The following is a 15,889-nucleotide window of genomic DNA, read 5'->3' as shown; positions in this document are numbered from 1 at the left end:
TCGTACATGGTGTAAGACGTGGCGCAGTGCTGGGGTTGAAGCGGCACGCCGCGGCGCAGCGAGGAAGATGACGGACCTTTTGATTTCTACTGATATATAGTGCAATCTACTCTTAATTTTGAAGACTCAAAGGTCGTGTTGTTGTTTTGGTGTTTGCCAGAATGCGATGATAACCCCCCCCCCCGCCCCCATTGGATGCAGATGGTGTTTCTTGTGACATGTTCATGTGTCTGCATCCTGTCTTGATCATGTCATTTACCGTGACGTTTCAGCTATCTTACCTGAGGGCTGAACAAGTTGCTTTCAATAGAATCTGCAAAACTGGCTTGGCCGAAAATTTGCCTCAATCGGACAGTATCTGAGTCAAGGGCTGAGCAAGACCAAGACCAAAGTCTCCACAACGAAGTCTTGAGCCAGCTACCACCACTTCCCAAATGAAGAAAAAAAAACACAAAAGGCGCAAAAACAACACATCATCTCTTGTTTTCCCTCACCATCCACAGTGAACTGGACTACACGCCCGATTTCGTCTGGATCTGCTGACATATTGAAAGAGGCTCTCCCCAGCAGTCAGACAAGCTCGGCTGTCAGCCTCTTCTCTTCGCCACGCCGGACACCATGGCCGACGGCACAGTGCGGGATGATGTAGAGGAAATTGAACAGCTGGAGGCGCGTGCGGCACAGCTTGACGAGCGGAAGCTGGTGCGCAAGTTGGATCTCCATATCATTCCGCTCATTCTGATGCTGTACCTGTTTAGCTTCCTTGACCGGTGAGTTTGCGTCTTTGGCCGAGACAGGCGCGGGCACACACACCTGCCACGAATACTGAGCTGACAACTGACACGGCGGCAGCGTGAACATTGGAAACGCACGCTTCTACAAGCTCGAGTCGGACCTGGGCCTGTCCTCGACGCAGTTCCAGATTGCCGTGTCCATCTTCTTCGTGCCCTATCTCCTCTTCGAGGTGCCCTCGAACCTGGTGCTCAAGCTCTTCACCCCGCGGCGGTGGCTCGCGGCGCTCGCGCTCGCCTGGGGCCTCGTGGCCACGCTCTCCGGGCTCGTGCAGTCGTACGCGGGTCTGCTCGCGTGCCGGCTGGTGCTCGGGGTCGTCGAGGCGGGCCTCTTCCCGGGGCTCACCGTGTACCTGACGCTCTTTTACACGCGGCACGAGCTCGCGCGGCGCGTGGGCTACCTGTTTGTGAGCGCGGCCGTTGCGGGCGCCGTCGGCGGCCTGCTCGCGTTTGGCATCGGCCACCTGGACGGCGTGCGCGGCATGAGCGGCTGGCGCTGGATCCTGATCCTCGAGGGCATCCCGAGCGCGCTGCTCGGCGTGGCCACGTACGTCTGGCTGCCCAACGACCCGGCCACGGCGCGGTTCTTGGGCGACGCCGAGAGGGCGCTGATGGAGCTGAGGCATCGCAGGGAGTACGGAAACACACAGTCCAGCAGGGAGTTTAGCGCAAGGGATATGAGAACGGCGTTTCTGGACTGGAAGGTGTGGGCGTTTTGCGTGGCGCAGTTTGGCGTGGACACTATGCTCTACGGTATGTTGGTCGCCGCCCCGGTGGGAAGGTGTTGATGTGCTGCTGCTGACAATGTGGCCGGAATTGGGACCAGGTTACTCGACGTTTTTGCCAACCATTATTAAAGGCCTGGGGAAATGGACGCCGGCGCAGGTGCAGCTGCTCACGATCCCGTGCTACTTTGTAGGCGCGAGCACCTACATGGCCATTGCCACCGTGTCGGACCGGACGCAGAAGCGCGGACTGTTTTGCGTCGTCTTTGGCATACTCAGCGTCGTTGGCTACGCAGTCTTGCTGTCCAATGTGTCGTCGGGCGTGCATTATTTTGCGTGTTTCCTGGTGGCAGCGGGACTCTACGTTGTCGTCGGCCTACCACTGGCTTGGGTATGAACTATTTTCTTTATTCGAAAAGGGCTCACATGCAAAGCTCCAACTATGCTAACATTTTGCGGCAAGCTCCCCAACAATTCGCCTCGTTACGGCAAGCGAACCACGGCCACGGGTCTGCAGCTCACGATTGGCAATGCCTCTGGCATCATGTCGTCCTTTATCTAGTACGTAAAACACCCCCCAAGTTTCGCGACGACACTCCTGTTTTTGCTAACAAACTGAATGCGTGCAGCCCAACTCTGGATGCCCCGCGCTTCATTCGCGGACACGCCGTGACGCTGTCCATGGTATCCATGGGCACGCTCATCTATGGCCTGCTGTGGGCGTGGTACCGCGGCGAGAATCGGCGACGCGCCGCGGGGTTTGTCAAGGAGGAGTACAAAACCATGTCCGATGACGAGCTGCGGGAGCTGGGCGATGAGAGCCCTCGATTCACATACACGATATAACCGGTATGAAGCGCGAGCTGGGTGACAAACACTCTCATTCCACGTACATGATATAAACAGTATAGAGCACTAGACAATATAGATATGCATGAAAATGAAACGCGGCACACAATTGCTGCGACCTGCAGCATGGGCATGTGGTGGCGTTTCATGAAGGATTCTGTCTAACAAGTTGACAGCTACTTGATACTTGAACTACCCCGCGATCAAAGAAATCCAGTGAAAACGCCTCTGTTTTCATCCAACGTCTTGCGAGAAATGCATCCAATTGACCAGCCCAGGGGTAGTGCGGCCCGTGGCGCTCACGACTGGAATGTTTCTGTAGCAAGCACCCAGCAAATCTGGATGCGCTCTCACCCTTGTCTCTATTCCCAGACAAGAGAGGAAAGGAGAGGGCGCGTTATTCTGTGAGACTGAGGAATTTGATCTACCAGTACAAGGCCGTAAAAAGAAAGGGGTTCAGCTGGGCATGCGACTATTTTGTACACGGGCCATACTGAGTTACGGATACAGCAACTACAGCCAACCCCCCGGATACAGAATCATCTTGGAGACGGATAAGAATAAACGAACCGTTCCTTTCGAGGGATTCATTCCGGCAGTCGAGCGTCCCCCGGATACTTGGCGCTGCATCCAGGGCTGGGCAAGCAAACAAGATTGAAGGGCGGAGACGTTCTTGTGTGAGACATTGGAGAATTCCAAGACACTTGAGCATGGCCGCGTTCAAAGTCTCTCGTTTTTTTGTCTATGGGGAAAAGCAAGGAAAACAAGAGGCCCAGCTTCTTTTTAGTTAAAAGGCGGCGAGCTTGCCCTGCAGCCCTATGATGCATCCTTTTGCCTTCTCCCGCATCCTTCTTTCTTGGCTTTCTCAACTGCAGGGCTTGTAGAAGAGTCCATCACAACTTGTATTCGACGCCTTTTTTTTTTAATTGTTTCTTTTTTCTTTCTTTTCAGCGTTGCGCTTCATTTACACCGCAATCCCTTTTTTCCTTCCAATCCCTTTCTCGCCCCTCTGCAAAAAATGTCGAGATTCCTTCACATTGTCCTCATCCTCATGACCGCTCTTGGCTTCTGCCTCACCGCCCAGCAGCCACACCACATCAACGCCCGGCGCCTCGCGCACAGCCCCCGCGGCGCGGCGTCGGGCTTCATCGAGGTCGAGCACCCGACGAGCGTGCAGGACGCGCCACCGGCGGGCGACGTGGTCAGCCACCGCGAGACCAACAGCGGCGGCGGCGGCGGCGGCGGTGAGGACAGCCAGCCGCGCCCGACGCGGTTCAAGACGCCGGCGGCGGAGACGGTGCTGCCGACCAACACAAAGGTGCCCGTGGCCATGAGCACGGCGGCGGCGGCGGCATCGGGCACGAGTCTCTCGGATCCGGGCTTCATTGCGCTGGTCGCGTCGCTGGGGCTGATGACGCTGGGCATGACCCTCGTGTGAAGAGCGCGGCGGGGGGGGGGTTTGGATGCAACGCAGGATGTACATCAACAAGTGCCCCAGGGAAAAAGAAGGAGTTCAGGGGCGCGCCTCAAGTGAGACATTCTCAGACTTTTGGGGCCCCGGCACAGGCTTATTGGTTCTCGCAAAAAGAGGCCAGATACAAGCCGAGTTCCCCAGAACCAGCCACGCAAGACGGAAAAGGGGACTTGGTGTTCCGGGCGGAAAAACGGTGCCGCGGCCTCATCTTCGGGTTGCGTGAGAGCGAGGGCGGAAGTTGGGCAAGCCAGGTTACCGAATGTCTCTGATGGACGAGCGACAGGGAGAAAAAGCCCTTGCTCCAAGGGATGGCAACATGAGCCGATACCAAGACGTATTACAACCAGAATACCTTTTTTATTTTATTTTGTTTCCACACTGAAGCCTTTCAATATCATAGCAGAAGCGCACACTATTCACCAAATTGAACACAACCAACTATCAAGTACATTCCACAACGACTTGACAGGCCCGTGTTCTTGATAGATTCCGGCAACGACAAGCCGAGCCGCCAGTGCTAGTTAACATTGCGCTGTCTAACTCTGATACGCCGATCGACAGTGACGGGGGTCACTACGCGATCCCAATCGAGGAGAAGTGCGTGTTATTAATGAATCACCGACTGTCATCTCCTCAATCCGCATTTGTATCATTCTAGTCCTATCCATCATGTTGGATGTGGATAAGGTCGCGCGAGGGGGGGCTTACTCCTTTGCGACTTGCATCGAGAGGCTGAAGTAGCTGACCATCTTGCGGAAGATATGAAAGCTGCAGCCCTGACTGCAATTTATTCATCAAGAGTAATATTCATCAACACCAGCAATGATCTCACCTTGTGTGGCAGTTACCCCGCTGCGCGGCCACCATGTTGAACAGTAATTCGTATCCGTACTCGAGGTCTAAATTCCGTGCCAGCAGGTGTGGATACATTTTGCTGCTAACATTCGGTAGGCGACAACCAGAAACACCAGCAACCCCGCCACGAACATGTACTTGGGCATCTCAACCTCCTCAACACCACCCCGCACCCCGTAAGAACCCGTTCAACTCGGTCCAAAATGGCCCCCATAACGCATATTGTCATGTTCGAGTTCAAGTCCGACGTCACAAAGGCCCAGCGCGACGAGGTGCGACACAAGCCGGCCCGCTGCACATGCGTGCTGAGTGCTGAATAACAGGCTGACGGCGGCAAACACAGCTCAGCAAAGAGATGCTCGCGCTCAAGGACAACTGTATCCACGCCGCGACTCAGAAACCGTACATTGTCCACTCGCACGGCGGCACAGACAATAGCATCGAGGGCTTCCAGGTAAGCCGAGATGGCATGGGTGGATGCACTTCGTCACTCGTCAGGGAATCGCTTTGTCGAGGGCCTGAGCCGTTTGGGAGACGGCCTGGATGAACCAAGAACCCCCCGAGCGGACAAAGATGAAAAAAGACGTGAGACTGACCCTCTTTGCTAGCACGGCATCAGCCATGTCTTTGTCGTCGAATTCGCCTCTGTCGAAGACCGCACATATTACGTCAAGGAGGACCCTGTCCACAGCCGCTATGTCCAAAAGCTTCTCCCGTTTCTCGTCAAGCCCACTGTCGTTGACTTTACGCCCGGTGAATTTCACTAGTACAGAGTACAGAAGCTCCGGGGGAAGAACGAATCACGCCATGTAGTGCGGCTCAACGGAGCTTGTCGGTTTCGATATCTGTCTGGGTTGTACAGGCGCGTCAGCTTTAGTGAACCAAGGCTACACCATCAAGTATCAAAAACGCAATCAAAAAACTCTTTCATACCACGTCGTTGACCTTGAATCACTTGATCGCCTCCTATGCATTGATTCGTGGCCTCAATTATTTTCAAAGAGTCGCTCAGGGTAGGGTTGAGACGAGGGTCGTCTGGATCACCGTCTTGTACAATCCTGACAGACAGGTGGCCCCTGACAAAGCCCAATGTGTAGCGCAACGGACCACGTACATAAATAGCAGACATCACCCCGATATACCATCGCGAGGGCGTCTTCTCCCCGTACCTACACCTCTCCTACTGACCGGCCAAGATAAATATTGACGCCAGAAAACACTGTTACTGCCGCCCGCCGACTGAGACAACGACAAGCCACCACCGCCGCTGCCGGGAGTCATGAGAGCGTACAAGGTGTTTCTCATCTTCAAGGTGGGCGGGGACGACAACCAATGCGCGCTCTTCATCGAGACAGACCCGGACGGCAGCAAGGGCACCATCCTGGAGGTGGCGGGGGGGACCCAGCGCGGGGGCATGTACATGCGGCGGCGCTCGGAGATCGTGCTCGACGCGACGTGGGACGACGACGACAAGGACCACATTGGCTGGGTGCTCGAGGCGAAGCTCGCGCTGGTCTGGGGGGTGGTGTGCCGTGTGCTGCCGCCGGGCCACTGGGGCGCCAGGTGCCGCACCGCCCGCGAGTGGACGGAGCAGGTTACGCGCGCGCTTCAGACGCGTGGCGTCATGTCGTTTGAGCGCGGAATGGAGCCCACCGTCCACCAAGACACGGACACGGACACGGACACGGACACGGACACGGACACGGACAGCGAATTCGGCGAAGTCAGCGACGGCGAAGTCAGCGACGGGATCATTCTGTACATAGGTTAGGGTGCCCGAGGAGCACGAGTCTGAGATATCAGAGGAGGAATAGGAGAGGCACTAGAAATCATGCGGGGGTAGAGAGGATAGCGTTGGGGTGTGATATCGGGTGTTTGAGAATAGCTACCATGGATGATTATAAGTACAGCGCAGAGGCTTGATACTTGATTTAACAGAAACATAATTGAATAGCGTTCATCATGCTGGTCTTGCTCCGTAGCATGTTGCTAATAATGATACACCAAATCGTACCCACCCACCGTTTTTACATCCGTTCAGTTCATCGAACAAACTCCTTGAGGTCCTTGCCGTCCTCAAACGTAACTTTGCCATCCTGCTTAATCTCGGCCACCTTGATCACAGGCTCGTCCACTTTGGCCGTCTTAGCCGCCGCCGGCTCCAGCGCGTCCTGCACCACACCCGCCGGCGCGTCCGCAATCTCATTCACCTCTTGGCTCGACAGCACGTCGGCCATGCGGACGCCGCGGCTCGACATGAGAATCGTCGTCGGGCCCCGAAATTGCAGAAACAGCCGGTCGCCCCATATCGTCCTCCTCGCCATGGTGCGCAGCCCAAACAGCGCGCGCGCCACAAACCTGTACACGGCCGAGTCGCGGACTGTCTTGAGCCACGCCATTTCCGGCAGGAACCGGGCCACCGACGGCACCTGCAGGCGGAGACCTGCGCCGCTCTTGAAGCGAAACGGGCGCGGCGCGTGGCGCGACACCGAGTACGCGACGACGCTGCCCGGGTGCGCGACAAACGCCTCGTCCGCGGCCAGCGTGAGCTGGTAGACCTGGCCGGGCGCCGACACGGCGGCGAGGCCGCGGCCGGTGAGCAGCGTGGCGCCCCAGTGGGAGACGCCCAGGCTGGTCTGCATGCGCGGCGACGGCGCCAGCGTGTGGCCGGTCCACGCGAGCAGCGCGTTGCGCTGCGCCACCAGCCAGTCGGTCGTGCCGTCGAGGTGGATAACGGAAAAGGTCGTCGTCGGAGACTTGGTCGAGAGGAGCGCCGTGACGGGCGACGCGGCGGATATGCGCTGGTAGAGAAACGGAACACCCAGCGGGGCGCGGGTCAGAGGGTTGAGAATGGAGAGGGTCGATTGAGCCTGTTCTCTGGTCAGTCATTATCGCGCAGGACCATCATTGGGTTCGTACGTCTTCGGGGTTGCCAGCGAGCGCAACGAGAGTGCCTCGTCTCGTGTAGAGGCGTTGTGAGGGCGATAGCGTCACCGAGAGCAATGAATATGGCGAGCCGAGGACTTCGAATCGTGCGTCTAATCATCCACGTCAGCATCCCACCGGCACATGAGTTAGTTCAATCCGTCGCAGCGTACCAGCCATGTCGCGCGAGGGATCTATTGGCGTGCCAAACACACCCCCTCCAGCTCCGAGGCTGCCCCTCGGAGCTTCCGTGCTCGGGGCGGCGCTGATTTGAATCGCTCTGCATTGCCGGCAAATGTACGATGGCTGCGCGATGCGGAAGCCACGCATCGGCCGGATCAATGCGTTGTGACCCTTCATGTTGGCTGTAGTCGATGCGGCAGAGTCGACCAAAAAAAAAGCCGCGATGAGTTGCAAAGTTGCTGTAACGTCTTTTATTCCCGGAAGTACCCTATAGCTAAGGCGAGCGAAAGCGGGCCGGCCTTTCAGACGGCCCGAACGTTGCGGCGAGCTTCACGTGTCGGTTGCCTAGACAACGACGAAGCTGGTAACCACCAAATAACGGGTTAGTATACATTGAAACCACAGCAAAGTACAGTATCCAAGGTAGGTCACGGATGTATTAATAAGATCGACACGATTCACGACCAAGAATAACGCCCGCTTCGAAAGAAATCGAATACCCTCGAAATACTGGGGTCAATTGATTTATGAAATACACATAATCATGTCTGTTCGAGTAGTGGCCCGAATTCGTCCACTGCTGGACGGCGAGCACGACAAGGACATTATTGTCCACGCCGACAGCACCGAGGCTGGCAAGCCCAACACGATTGTCAAGATCCCCAGCCCCAAGAATGGTGCCGAGGAGTTTTCGTTTGCGTTTAACAGCGTCTATGACCAATCCACCTCGCAGGAAGCCCTCTACACTGCCGAAGGTAAGGGGACAGCTCAACTGGAGAAACAGCAACGCCTCCCGTACTGACCAGTTGCACAGTCCAGCCGCTTCTCAAATCGCTCTTCCAAGGCCTCGACGTGACCCTCTTTGCCTATGGCGTCACCGGCACCGGCAAGACGCACACGATGCGTGGTGGCCTCAAGCTGGCGGACCGAGGCGTGATCCCGCGTCTGCTGAGCGGCGTCTTCCGCCGGGGCAAGAAGATAGCCAAGGACACGGACGGCGGGACGAGCGTTGTTGTAGCGCTCTCGTACTACGAAATCTACAACGACAAGGTCTTTGACCTGCTGGAGCCGCCCGAGCAGCGGACGCCCATGGGCCTGCCGCTGCGCGCCGAGGCCGGCGGCCGCACCGTCGTTTGCGGCCTCACAGAGCGCCGCTGCGATGACCTGCGCGACTTTGAAACGCTCTACATCGAAGCCAACAGCAACCGCGTGACGGCGGCGACGCGGCTCAACGCGCACAGCAGCCGCAGCCACGCGGTGCTGCGCGTCAAGGTCACGCAGACGCGGGGAGACGACGGCAGCGTGCGCGAGAGCACCGTCTCCGCCATCGACCTCGCGGGCTCCGAGGACAACCGCCGCACGGACAATGGCAAGGAGCGGCTGGTCGAGTCGGCGGCCATCAACAAGAGCCTGTTTGTGCTGAGCCAGTGCATCGACGCGATTGCGCGCGGCGACCGCCGTGTGCCCTACCGCGAGTCCAAGATGACACGCATCCTCTCGCTCGGCCAGAACAAGGGCATCACCGTCATGATCCTCAACCTGGCCCCGCTCCGCAGCTACCACCTCGACACCCTCAGCAGCCTCAACGTCAGCTCCCGCGCCAAGCGCATCGAGGTCCGCGAGATTGAAAACGAGGTCGTCTACAAGCAGTTTCCCAAACCGAGTGTCGCCCACAACGTCGGGCCCGGCGGGGGCAAGCGTCAGCCGCTGCAGCCGCTGGTCAACGCCCACAACGTCCTGAGTGGCAACGCGGCCGCGCCGCGTCCCGTCAAGGCGTTTAGCGTCTTCACTGATGAGCTCAAGCCGTTGCCAACCGCCCGCTCATCCCTCGCCACGTCGGACCTGCGCAAGACCAGCCCCTTGAAGCGCACCTCGGACCAGGCACCCACCAGTACGCGGCCCTCGAAGCTGGCCCGCCCGTCGCTGCTGCCGTCCTCGCTCTCGAGCAGCAACGGGTCCATCACAATGTCCACCGCGCAGATTGAAGCCATGGTGGAGAAGAAGGTTGCCGAGGTCCTCGCTGCGCGCATGGCGGCCGAGTCACAAACCACCACCGTCATGGCGCCACCGCCGCCGCCGTCAACCGATGACGCCATGAAAAGGCGTCTGGAGGCGCTGGAGCGTCGAATCGAGGCCGACGAGCGCCGCGAGGACGCCAAGTCGGACGGCCTGCGGTACCTGCTTGCGGCGCGCCAGCACAAGACGAGCGGCGATGAAGCGGCGGCGCTGCGGGCGTACGAGAGCGCGCTGCCCTTTTTCCCCGGCCAGGCCAGGCTCGTGGGGAAGATAGCGCGCCTGCGTCAGCGCCTCAACATGCCGCCGCGGGCACCGTCAGCGCCCGTCGCGGCCGCGGCCAAGGCGGCTGCCCAGGCAGCAGCAGCTGCCGTCGCTGACGATGTGACGTCTCTCGTCGGCCAGACGCCAGAGAGACGCCGCATGTCCCGGCTGCCCGTCGTGCAAGACGCTGCGGGCAATCTCACGGCGAACCTGGATGTGACGAGCACAATGTCATTTGATTTCAGCGCGCGTACAAGACGCATGTCGCGATTCAACGTGCATCCCATGCCGGCAAACTAGGACACTCGAAAGAGTCATGCTTGCCGCGTGGGCCATTTAAAAAAGGTGGCATATTAAAAGGGCATACTGTTATCGTGCTTTGTACCTCTTTTTCCCCTTCATCTTTGCATGGTTATGGTTGTTTTTTGGAGCATGACGAAAACAAGGCGGATACCAGCATCATTTCATCTCCGCATGAGAAGAACTTGGCTTTGGATAAAGAGCCAATTTGGCGGACTTTCGGCGTTTTCTTTGGGAGGGAGTTGGGGAACTTGGTTGATATTTGTTTGTGATTTTGGGGCGATGAGAGGACAAGTTTTTGGTTGGATTTGTTGGCTTGCCTCTTATGAAGTCATGTGTTTGAATAATTTCAAGTCTAAAGTAAACAACAAGATGGACAAATAAGCACGACTCAAGATGAAGAAAAATACTGGTTCGTAGTGCGCTGCGTGGTTGCATGGGACGACGTGTGCAGTGGAATTGGAAGCCTTCTCATCCTCTCATTTTGCTCCTGTCGGCCATGGCCAAGTCGGCCCATGAAGGAGGCGACAAACGGCATTCCCCGGTTTGATGCACCGGTTTGATGCACCGCTTTACATTGACGAGTTCTCTGCCTGAGCATGTTCCGACTCGCGTTTCATGCCGGCACCGCCTCCTGTACTTGGGCAGCACCCCAGCTCATTCCCAAGTCGCGGGGCAGCACGCGACCACGGAAATTTGGCACCACGCCGGATACACGGCAAGGCTGAAAAAAAGCAAAATAAAAGTAGATAAGTAAAACAATATATCTGTAGTAGGGGAATGATGGAAGTCTCATTCTGTGGTCGCGGTTGACATGGTCATGGTGTCTATTCTTAGAAAGTCGCTGTCATGCAGTACCGTGTCATCCATCGCTACAAGGTGCGCTATCCGACGACCCAAAATCATTGTGAAACATGCATGACAAGACAAGAGCAAAAAGGCGCAAATGTAGATTCGCTGTTTGCAAAGCCAGTCGTACCAAGACCGAGACGTCGGACGGAGCCACGTGAGGCACGGAGCACTTGAAACGGCGGCGGCGAGAAAAGGTCTCGGGCATTCGACATCGAACCCCCTCCACCCGCACACGATTCGTGCGTGACTCAGGCGTAACCTCAGAGGGAAGAGTCCAGAAGACAAGGCAGAAGCCAAAATGTTAACAAAAATCAATTGAATTGAACAAGTGTATTGAAGCAATAGCCAAACAAAGAAACTGGTGTTCGTGATAGAAATACACGCACAATCATGTGCAGTGTGAGGAAATTCGTAACCAAAGGCCCGCATATGATATATAAGCCCATCTAGAAAAGAGCCCCCTCCATGAAACCCCAAATAAGAAAAAAGTTGATAAAAAGGGAAGGCGTAAAGATGGCAGTGGTTAAAGATGAGGGATGTAAAAGAGTGCCAGGGCTATGATGCACCCACGAAATGCGGAATAAAACGCTCAACTCCGAAAGCGAAATGAAAGGCCATGATCAGTTGTGTGGCAGCCATCCGGCTGCTTTTTTATCTTCCCGCTTGTTGTCAACGTTGTGCATCACCACTTCTTGTCGAGCCATTGGACGGCACTCCGTCGTCGGTCGCTGGCCGAGGTCTGCGTGGTGGTGCTGCCGTTGAACGAGGGCATGGAGCTGAAGCGGTTGAGACGCTTGCGTTCGGGCATCTGGGTAGGCGAGGCGTCGTGGTCATGGCCGTGGTCCATGAGGGGGGAGGCGGGCATGCCGCCGCGGAGCATGCTCGACTTGCTGGCGGCGGCTGAGGTGCTGCCAACGTGCTCGCCGTGGAGGGCGTCGGTCTGATGAGGGGCAAAGGCAGACTCGGCGGCCGAGGAGGAGCCGGTGCTGTTGGGTGTCTGGTAGACGTATTCGCCGTCGACGTAGATGGCGTTGGAGACAAAGGTTGAGCGGCGGTGGCGGCGGCGGGTGTAGTGCTGCTCGAGGCGGAAGAACTCGAGCTTGGCCTGGATGCGGTCGATGAGGCTGCGGCCCATGCTGGCGAGTGGACGAGTGTAAGTTGGAGAGGCGTAGGGGAGAAGCGTTAACGGGGTGGCAGCGCCAAGATTGCTTCTTTCTTCTAGAAAAAGGAAGCTCTGGCAGCCAATTGTCGACAGGAGTTTGACGCGGAACGGCCGGTTGCAGGTTGATGGCGTGAGACACGGCGAGAACGTTGGATCTAAACGGCTAAAGGAGAGACAGGACGTTGGAGGATTCAACAACGACGACAGTATTTTTTCGACAAGTTTCGAGAGAGAGCGTTACTTTTTCTTGGAGAGGCGGGGAAGAAGAGAGACAGGAGAGGGGTGCCAGGGGCGGCAGCAAGATGGGTTCTTATCGAGGCGTTGCGACGAACGAAGGACTGGGAAGGGGCAGGTCCGGGTTGCCTGCATGAAAAAGAGGCTGCGGCTCGTGGGGGAGAGGGGCTGGTGTGGGAGGGCAGAGCGGTTAGAAGAAAAAAAAAGAGGACGAAGCCACAACCGAATGCTGGAGGAAGAGGAGGAAAAGATAGAAACAAATAACTCCGTATAATAATTATTATATTAACCAGAACCCGCAAGGTGCGTTAGTGTGCCTGGGAGACGTACGGCGACTGGTCGAGAGACAAGCCGTTAATAAGCTTGCAGGGGATGAAGAGGGGACGGCTTTTGGAGGTACAAGTTCCCTACAGGTATATCTTAGGGAGGTTGTGCATAGGTGTTGCACAGACGGTGCCCTTGACGATACTTGTACGATACGCAGATCCTTGCGACCTCCCATGCGGCTAACAGCTGCTGGGGCCAGGCACCATCGCCGTTTGTTGGCAGCACTTTGCAACTGTACAACATTAGATGGCACTTGGCTTCTCTCCATTCTCCTCGTGGGAGCCACTCGCATGAAGCACGCCGTCAAGCGCTTGACGTTTCTACCAGCAGGTTTTTCTTCTCTCCCTCTACCTACCTATCTATCTGCCCACATCTCTGTTTGTTTTGTTCCCCGTCGTCAATCTAGCTGAACAAACGCAGACACATGATACTAGCAAACGCTGGTCAAAACAACAAAGAAAACATCCCCAAACAACCTGGCCGAGACATGGGATCATTTATCATTTGACTTTTGGGGTCGGCTATCATAACTAGCCCCTGTTAGCACGCAGAGACCGCGCAACGGCCTGTTCACGCCACGAGATAATTAGTTTCCTGCGCTGGTGCCCACCAACCACGCGAGCCAACCCACCGTCCAACCTTGCACACAACCACCAGCTGCTCATTTCCAGGCGAATCACTGTCACACCTCTGACTATCGTCATACTGGCACCAGTAGATGACGGCCCTGGTTGCCAGTGCCCTGTTCCTGGGCAACCTGTCGAGCAGAATGGCATAGTTATTCAGCTCCTTAGCTTTCGAGACCGCGTTGAAATGCCCACCAGCGCCAGCCACAAGAGCGCCAGTCGCACGCTATTCGAGTTTGAGCCAGTCGGCGCCGAAAAGTTCCCACCACATTGCTGTCGAGCAGATTATCAGCGACTTGGCGCAGCCCCTGACCCGGTTTTCGCTGCGCTATCAGCTCCAACGGTTGGCGAGCTGAGTGCCACCACCTGAAGTATGGACGACGCCCCCAGCTTCCAAAATCCTTCCACGGATCCCTCACCACCTGCGAACGAACTCGTGGCAAGCGCTGGACTCCGTGCTCCTTCCAGCCAGTTGCCAGTTGCCGTCCACAGACCAACTTGGCAGGGCCCGGCTCGGATGGGGGGTTTGTCTCGCCCGGTCCTGTTGCACCACACACTGTCCAACTGCCAGCTCGTCTTGTCCTCGCACTCGTACACAGTCTGGGTGAGCACAATGCCACAACCATTTGATTGGCTGCGTAACTAGACTACAGTGCATGCTCAAATGCAGGGGGTATGCGTGGTTGTGGAATACCGCCAGATGGATAAGAATAATAAGCTGCTCAGCGCTACGGGCCTACAGGCACCGCGGCCTCGCACCACACTCGTGTCATCGTAGCCAAAGGCTACGGTTGCCGATGTCGTTTCGGCAGCCGCTGTTTGCAGTGTTGCAGTGGGATGCAGAACTTTGTTTCAGCACATCTCGTATGAGAGGACTTGAACAGCCGCGGACGAGACTTGGCACAGGTCTGGGCCTCACTTGTAACGACCTTGAATGATGGTGACGATTAGGTATGAAGACCTCGCCTGGCACTTTTGTTACAGTGCCAGAATTGGTAGGCAGACGCCAGGCGAATCGACAGCCACTCAACTTACACTGCTAGTAGCGCCCCACCGCCGCATTCTCTCCATCTCGCCAATCCTTGACCCGATAGTATTTGTCAAGTGCAATAATTCTGTCATATAAGTAATATCGCATCTAGGTATCCTGGTGTATGACGGGAGCGGTACTTGTGATCATGGGTGTGGTATTTGAGATCACGTCAAGGAGGTGCCGACAATTTACCTAGCGGAACGTAACCGCCGTCTCCCAGGGCTCTGCTAAGCGGTGCCGAGCTTGATGTCGCGCGTCGGCGCAAATGGTGAACTTGGTGCCTGCGCCCATGATTGGGGCGATATCCTTGCGACCGGGAGTAAAGCAGGCGCTACAGTCGGATGGCCATGGCTTGAACTAAGCTCTGGTATTTTGGCCTTGGGTCCGGACAGCTGCTAGCATGCATGTCACTCATTGAGCACAGGGACAATCTGCATTTGTAATACCAAAAAAGAGTTTGTTTCATCTCTATAGTAGCCGTGTTAGGCAGCAATAGGTGCCAACCAGTCGCTACTATAGGCTGTAGTGTAATCAGATCATTAACCATATAAAATCAAAGCATGGAAACGTGTTGAAGTTACACATTTCCCAAAGAGGTCCGTCAGCATGCCTTGTTGACGGACCTAAGAATGTAAAGTGTTCAGTTATTCATGAAAATCATTCCGTGATCATTTCATGCATTTCTGTCCCAGCCTCGTCTGGGTCCCCGCTGTCATGTCGATAGCGGTAGTTCAATCCAATTCAATTCAAAGCGCTTGACGTCTCTCGACGTCCAAAAAAAGGGGGGCTTTCGAAAAACCCCAAAAGATGACAAGTTCACCCAGTCTATCACTTCTTACACTAGTAAGCACAAGCACACCGAAACGGGGGGGGGGTAATACTTACAGCTGGGCCACCATTCTGCACCGGGGCCAATTCTGCTTGTTGGCGCTCTGGTGATGGTGATGACTACTGAGAGTCGGTCGTCGGGTCCTGGGCGGAGCCGGACCGCGTGCCGCGACGAGATGTCGGGAGCGGCGTGCGAGGGGAGGTTGGTGCCATGGCGATGGGTGTAGCAGCCCGTTGCGGCGGTTGAGCTGAGCCTTGCCGGCCAGGGGGGGCCGACGCCTGCGGCTGAGCGGCGGCGAGCGTCGGGCGAGGGGCGACGGCGGGTGCATTTCGTTGCGGCGGATGAGCTGAGCCTTGCCGGCTCGGGGGGGGGCGACGCCTGCGGTGGGAGCGACGGATGAGCGGCGGCGAGCGTCGGGCGAGGGGCGATGGCGGGCGCATTTCGTTG

The 15,889-nt window shown here is 56.6% G+C and overlaps 6 protein-coding genes across 6 annotated transcripts; 4 read left to right on the top strand and 2 right to left on the bottom strand.

Annotated features, from left to right (window-relative positions):
• Positions 1 to 618: 618 nt before the first annotated feature.
• CCM_01348 (MFS transporter, putative) lies at positions 619 to 2,362 on the top strand (the record flags this gene model as incomplete). Its single annotated transcript, XM_006666504.1, has 5 exons — positions 619 to 770; positions 853 to 1,544; positions 1,618 to 1,907; positions 1,980 to 2,077; positions 2,146 to 2,362. The coding sequence occupies 5 exons, from the start codon at positions 619 to 621 to the stop codon at positions 2,360 to 2,362; spliced, it is 1,449 nt and encodes a 482-aa protein (XP_006666567.1).
• A 1,021-nt stretch (positions 2,363 to 3,383) lies between these two features.
• Positions 3,384 to 4,108, top strand: CCM_01347 (uncharacterized protein; the record flags this gene model as incomplete). The annotated part of the gene is made up of 2 exons (XM_006666503.1): positions 3,384 to 3,797; positions 3,911 to 4,108. The coding sequence occupies 2 exons, from the start codon at positions 3,384 to 3,386 to the stop codon at positions 4,106 to 4,108; spliced, it is 612 nt and encodes a 203-aa protein (XP_006666566.1).
• Positions 4,109 to 4,897: 789 nt separating this feature from the next.
• On the top strand, positions 4,898 to 5,461 carry CCM_01346 (stress responsive A/B barrel domain protein; the record flags this gene model as incomplete). The annotated part of the gene is made up of 3 exons (XM_006666502.1): positions 4,898 to 4,966; positions 5,038 to 5,148; positions 5,303 to 5,461. The coding sequence occupies 3 exons, from the start codon at positions 4,898 to 4,900 to the stop codon at positions 5,459 to 5,461; spliced, it is 339 nt and encodes a 112-aa protein (XP_006666565.1).
• A 1,275-nt stretch (positions 5,462 to 6,736) lies between these two features.
• On the bottom strand, positions 6,737 to 7,979 carry CCM_01345 (mitochondrial protein Fmp26; the record flags this gene model as incomplete). The annotated part of the gene is made up of 3 exons (XM_006666501.1): positions 6,737 to 7,564; positions 7,614 to 7,732; positions 7,793 to 7,979. The coding sequence occupies 3 exons, from the start codon at positions 7,977 to 7,979 to the stop codon at positions 6,737 to 6,739; spliced, it is 1,134 nt and encodes a 377-aa protein (XP_006666564.1).
• A 367-nt stretch (positions 7,980 to 8,346) lies between these two features.
• On the top strand, positions 8,347 to 10,379 carry CCM_01344 (kinesin family protein; the record flags this gene model as incomplete). Its single annotated transcript, XM_006666500.1, has 2 exons — positions 8,347 to 8,557; positions 8,617 to 10,379. 2 exons carry the CDS (start codon positions 8,347 to 8,349, stop codon positions 10,377 to 10,379), a joined length of 1,974 nt encoding a protein of 657 aa, XP_006666563.1.
• Positions 10,380 to 11,913: 1,534 nt separating this feature from the next.
• On the bottom strand, positions 11,914 to 13,160 carry CCM_01343 (uncharacterized protein; the record flags this gene model as incomplete). Its single annotated transcript, XM_006666499.1, has 2 exons — positions 11,914 to 12,548; positions 13,139 to 13,160. The coding sequence occupies 2 exons, from the start codon at positions 13,158 to 13,160 to the stop codon at positions 11,914 to 11,916; spliced, it is 657 nt and encodes a 218-aa protein (XP_006666562.1).
• Between the last annotated feature and the right edge of the window lie 2,729 nt (positions 13,161 to 15,889).

Source organism: Cordyceps militaris (genome assembly GCF_000225605.1).
Source record: "Cordyceps militaris CM01 unplaced genomic scaffold CCM_S00001, whole genome shotgun sequence".
NCBI classification, from domain to species: Eukaryota; Fungi; Ascomycota; class Sordariomycetes; order Hypocreales; family Cordycipitaceae; genus Cordyceps; species Cordyceps militaris.
Note: the sequence above shows the minus strand (reverse complement) of the source record. Positions and strands in the feature narration are given on the sequence as shown.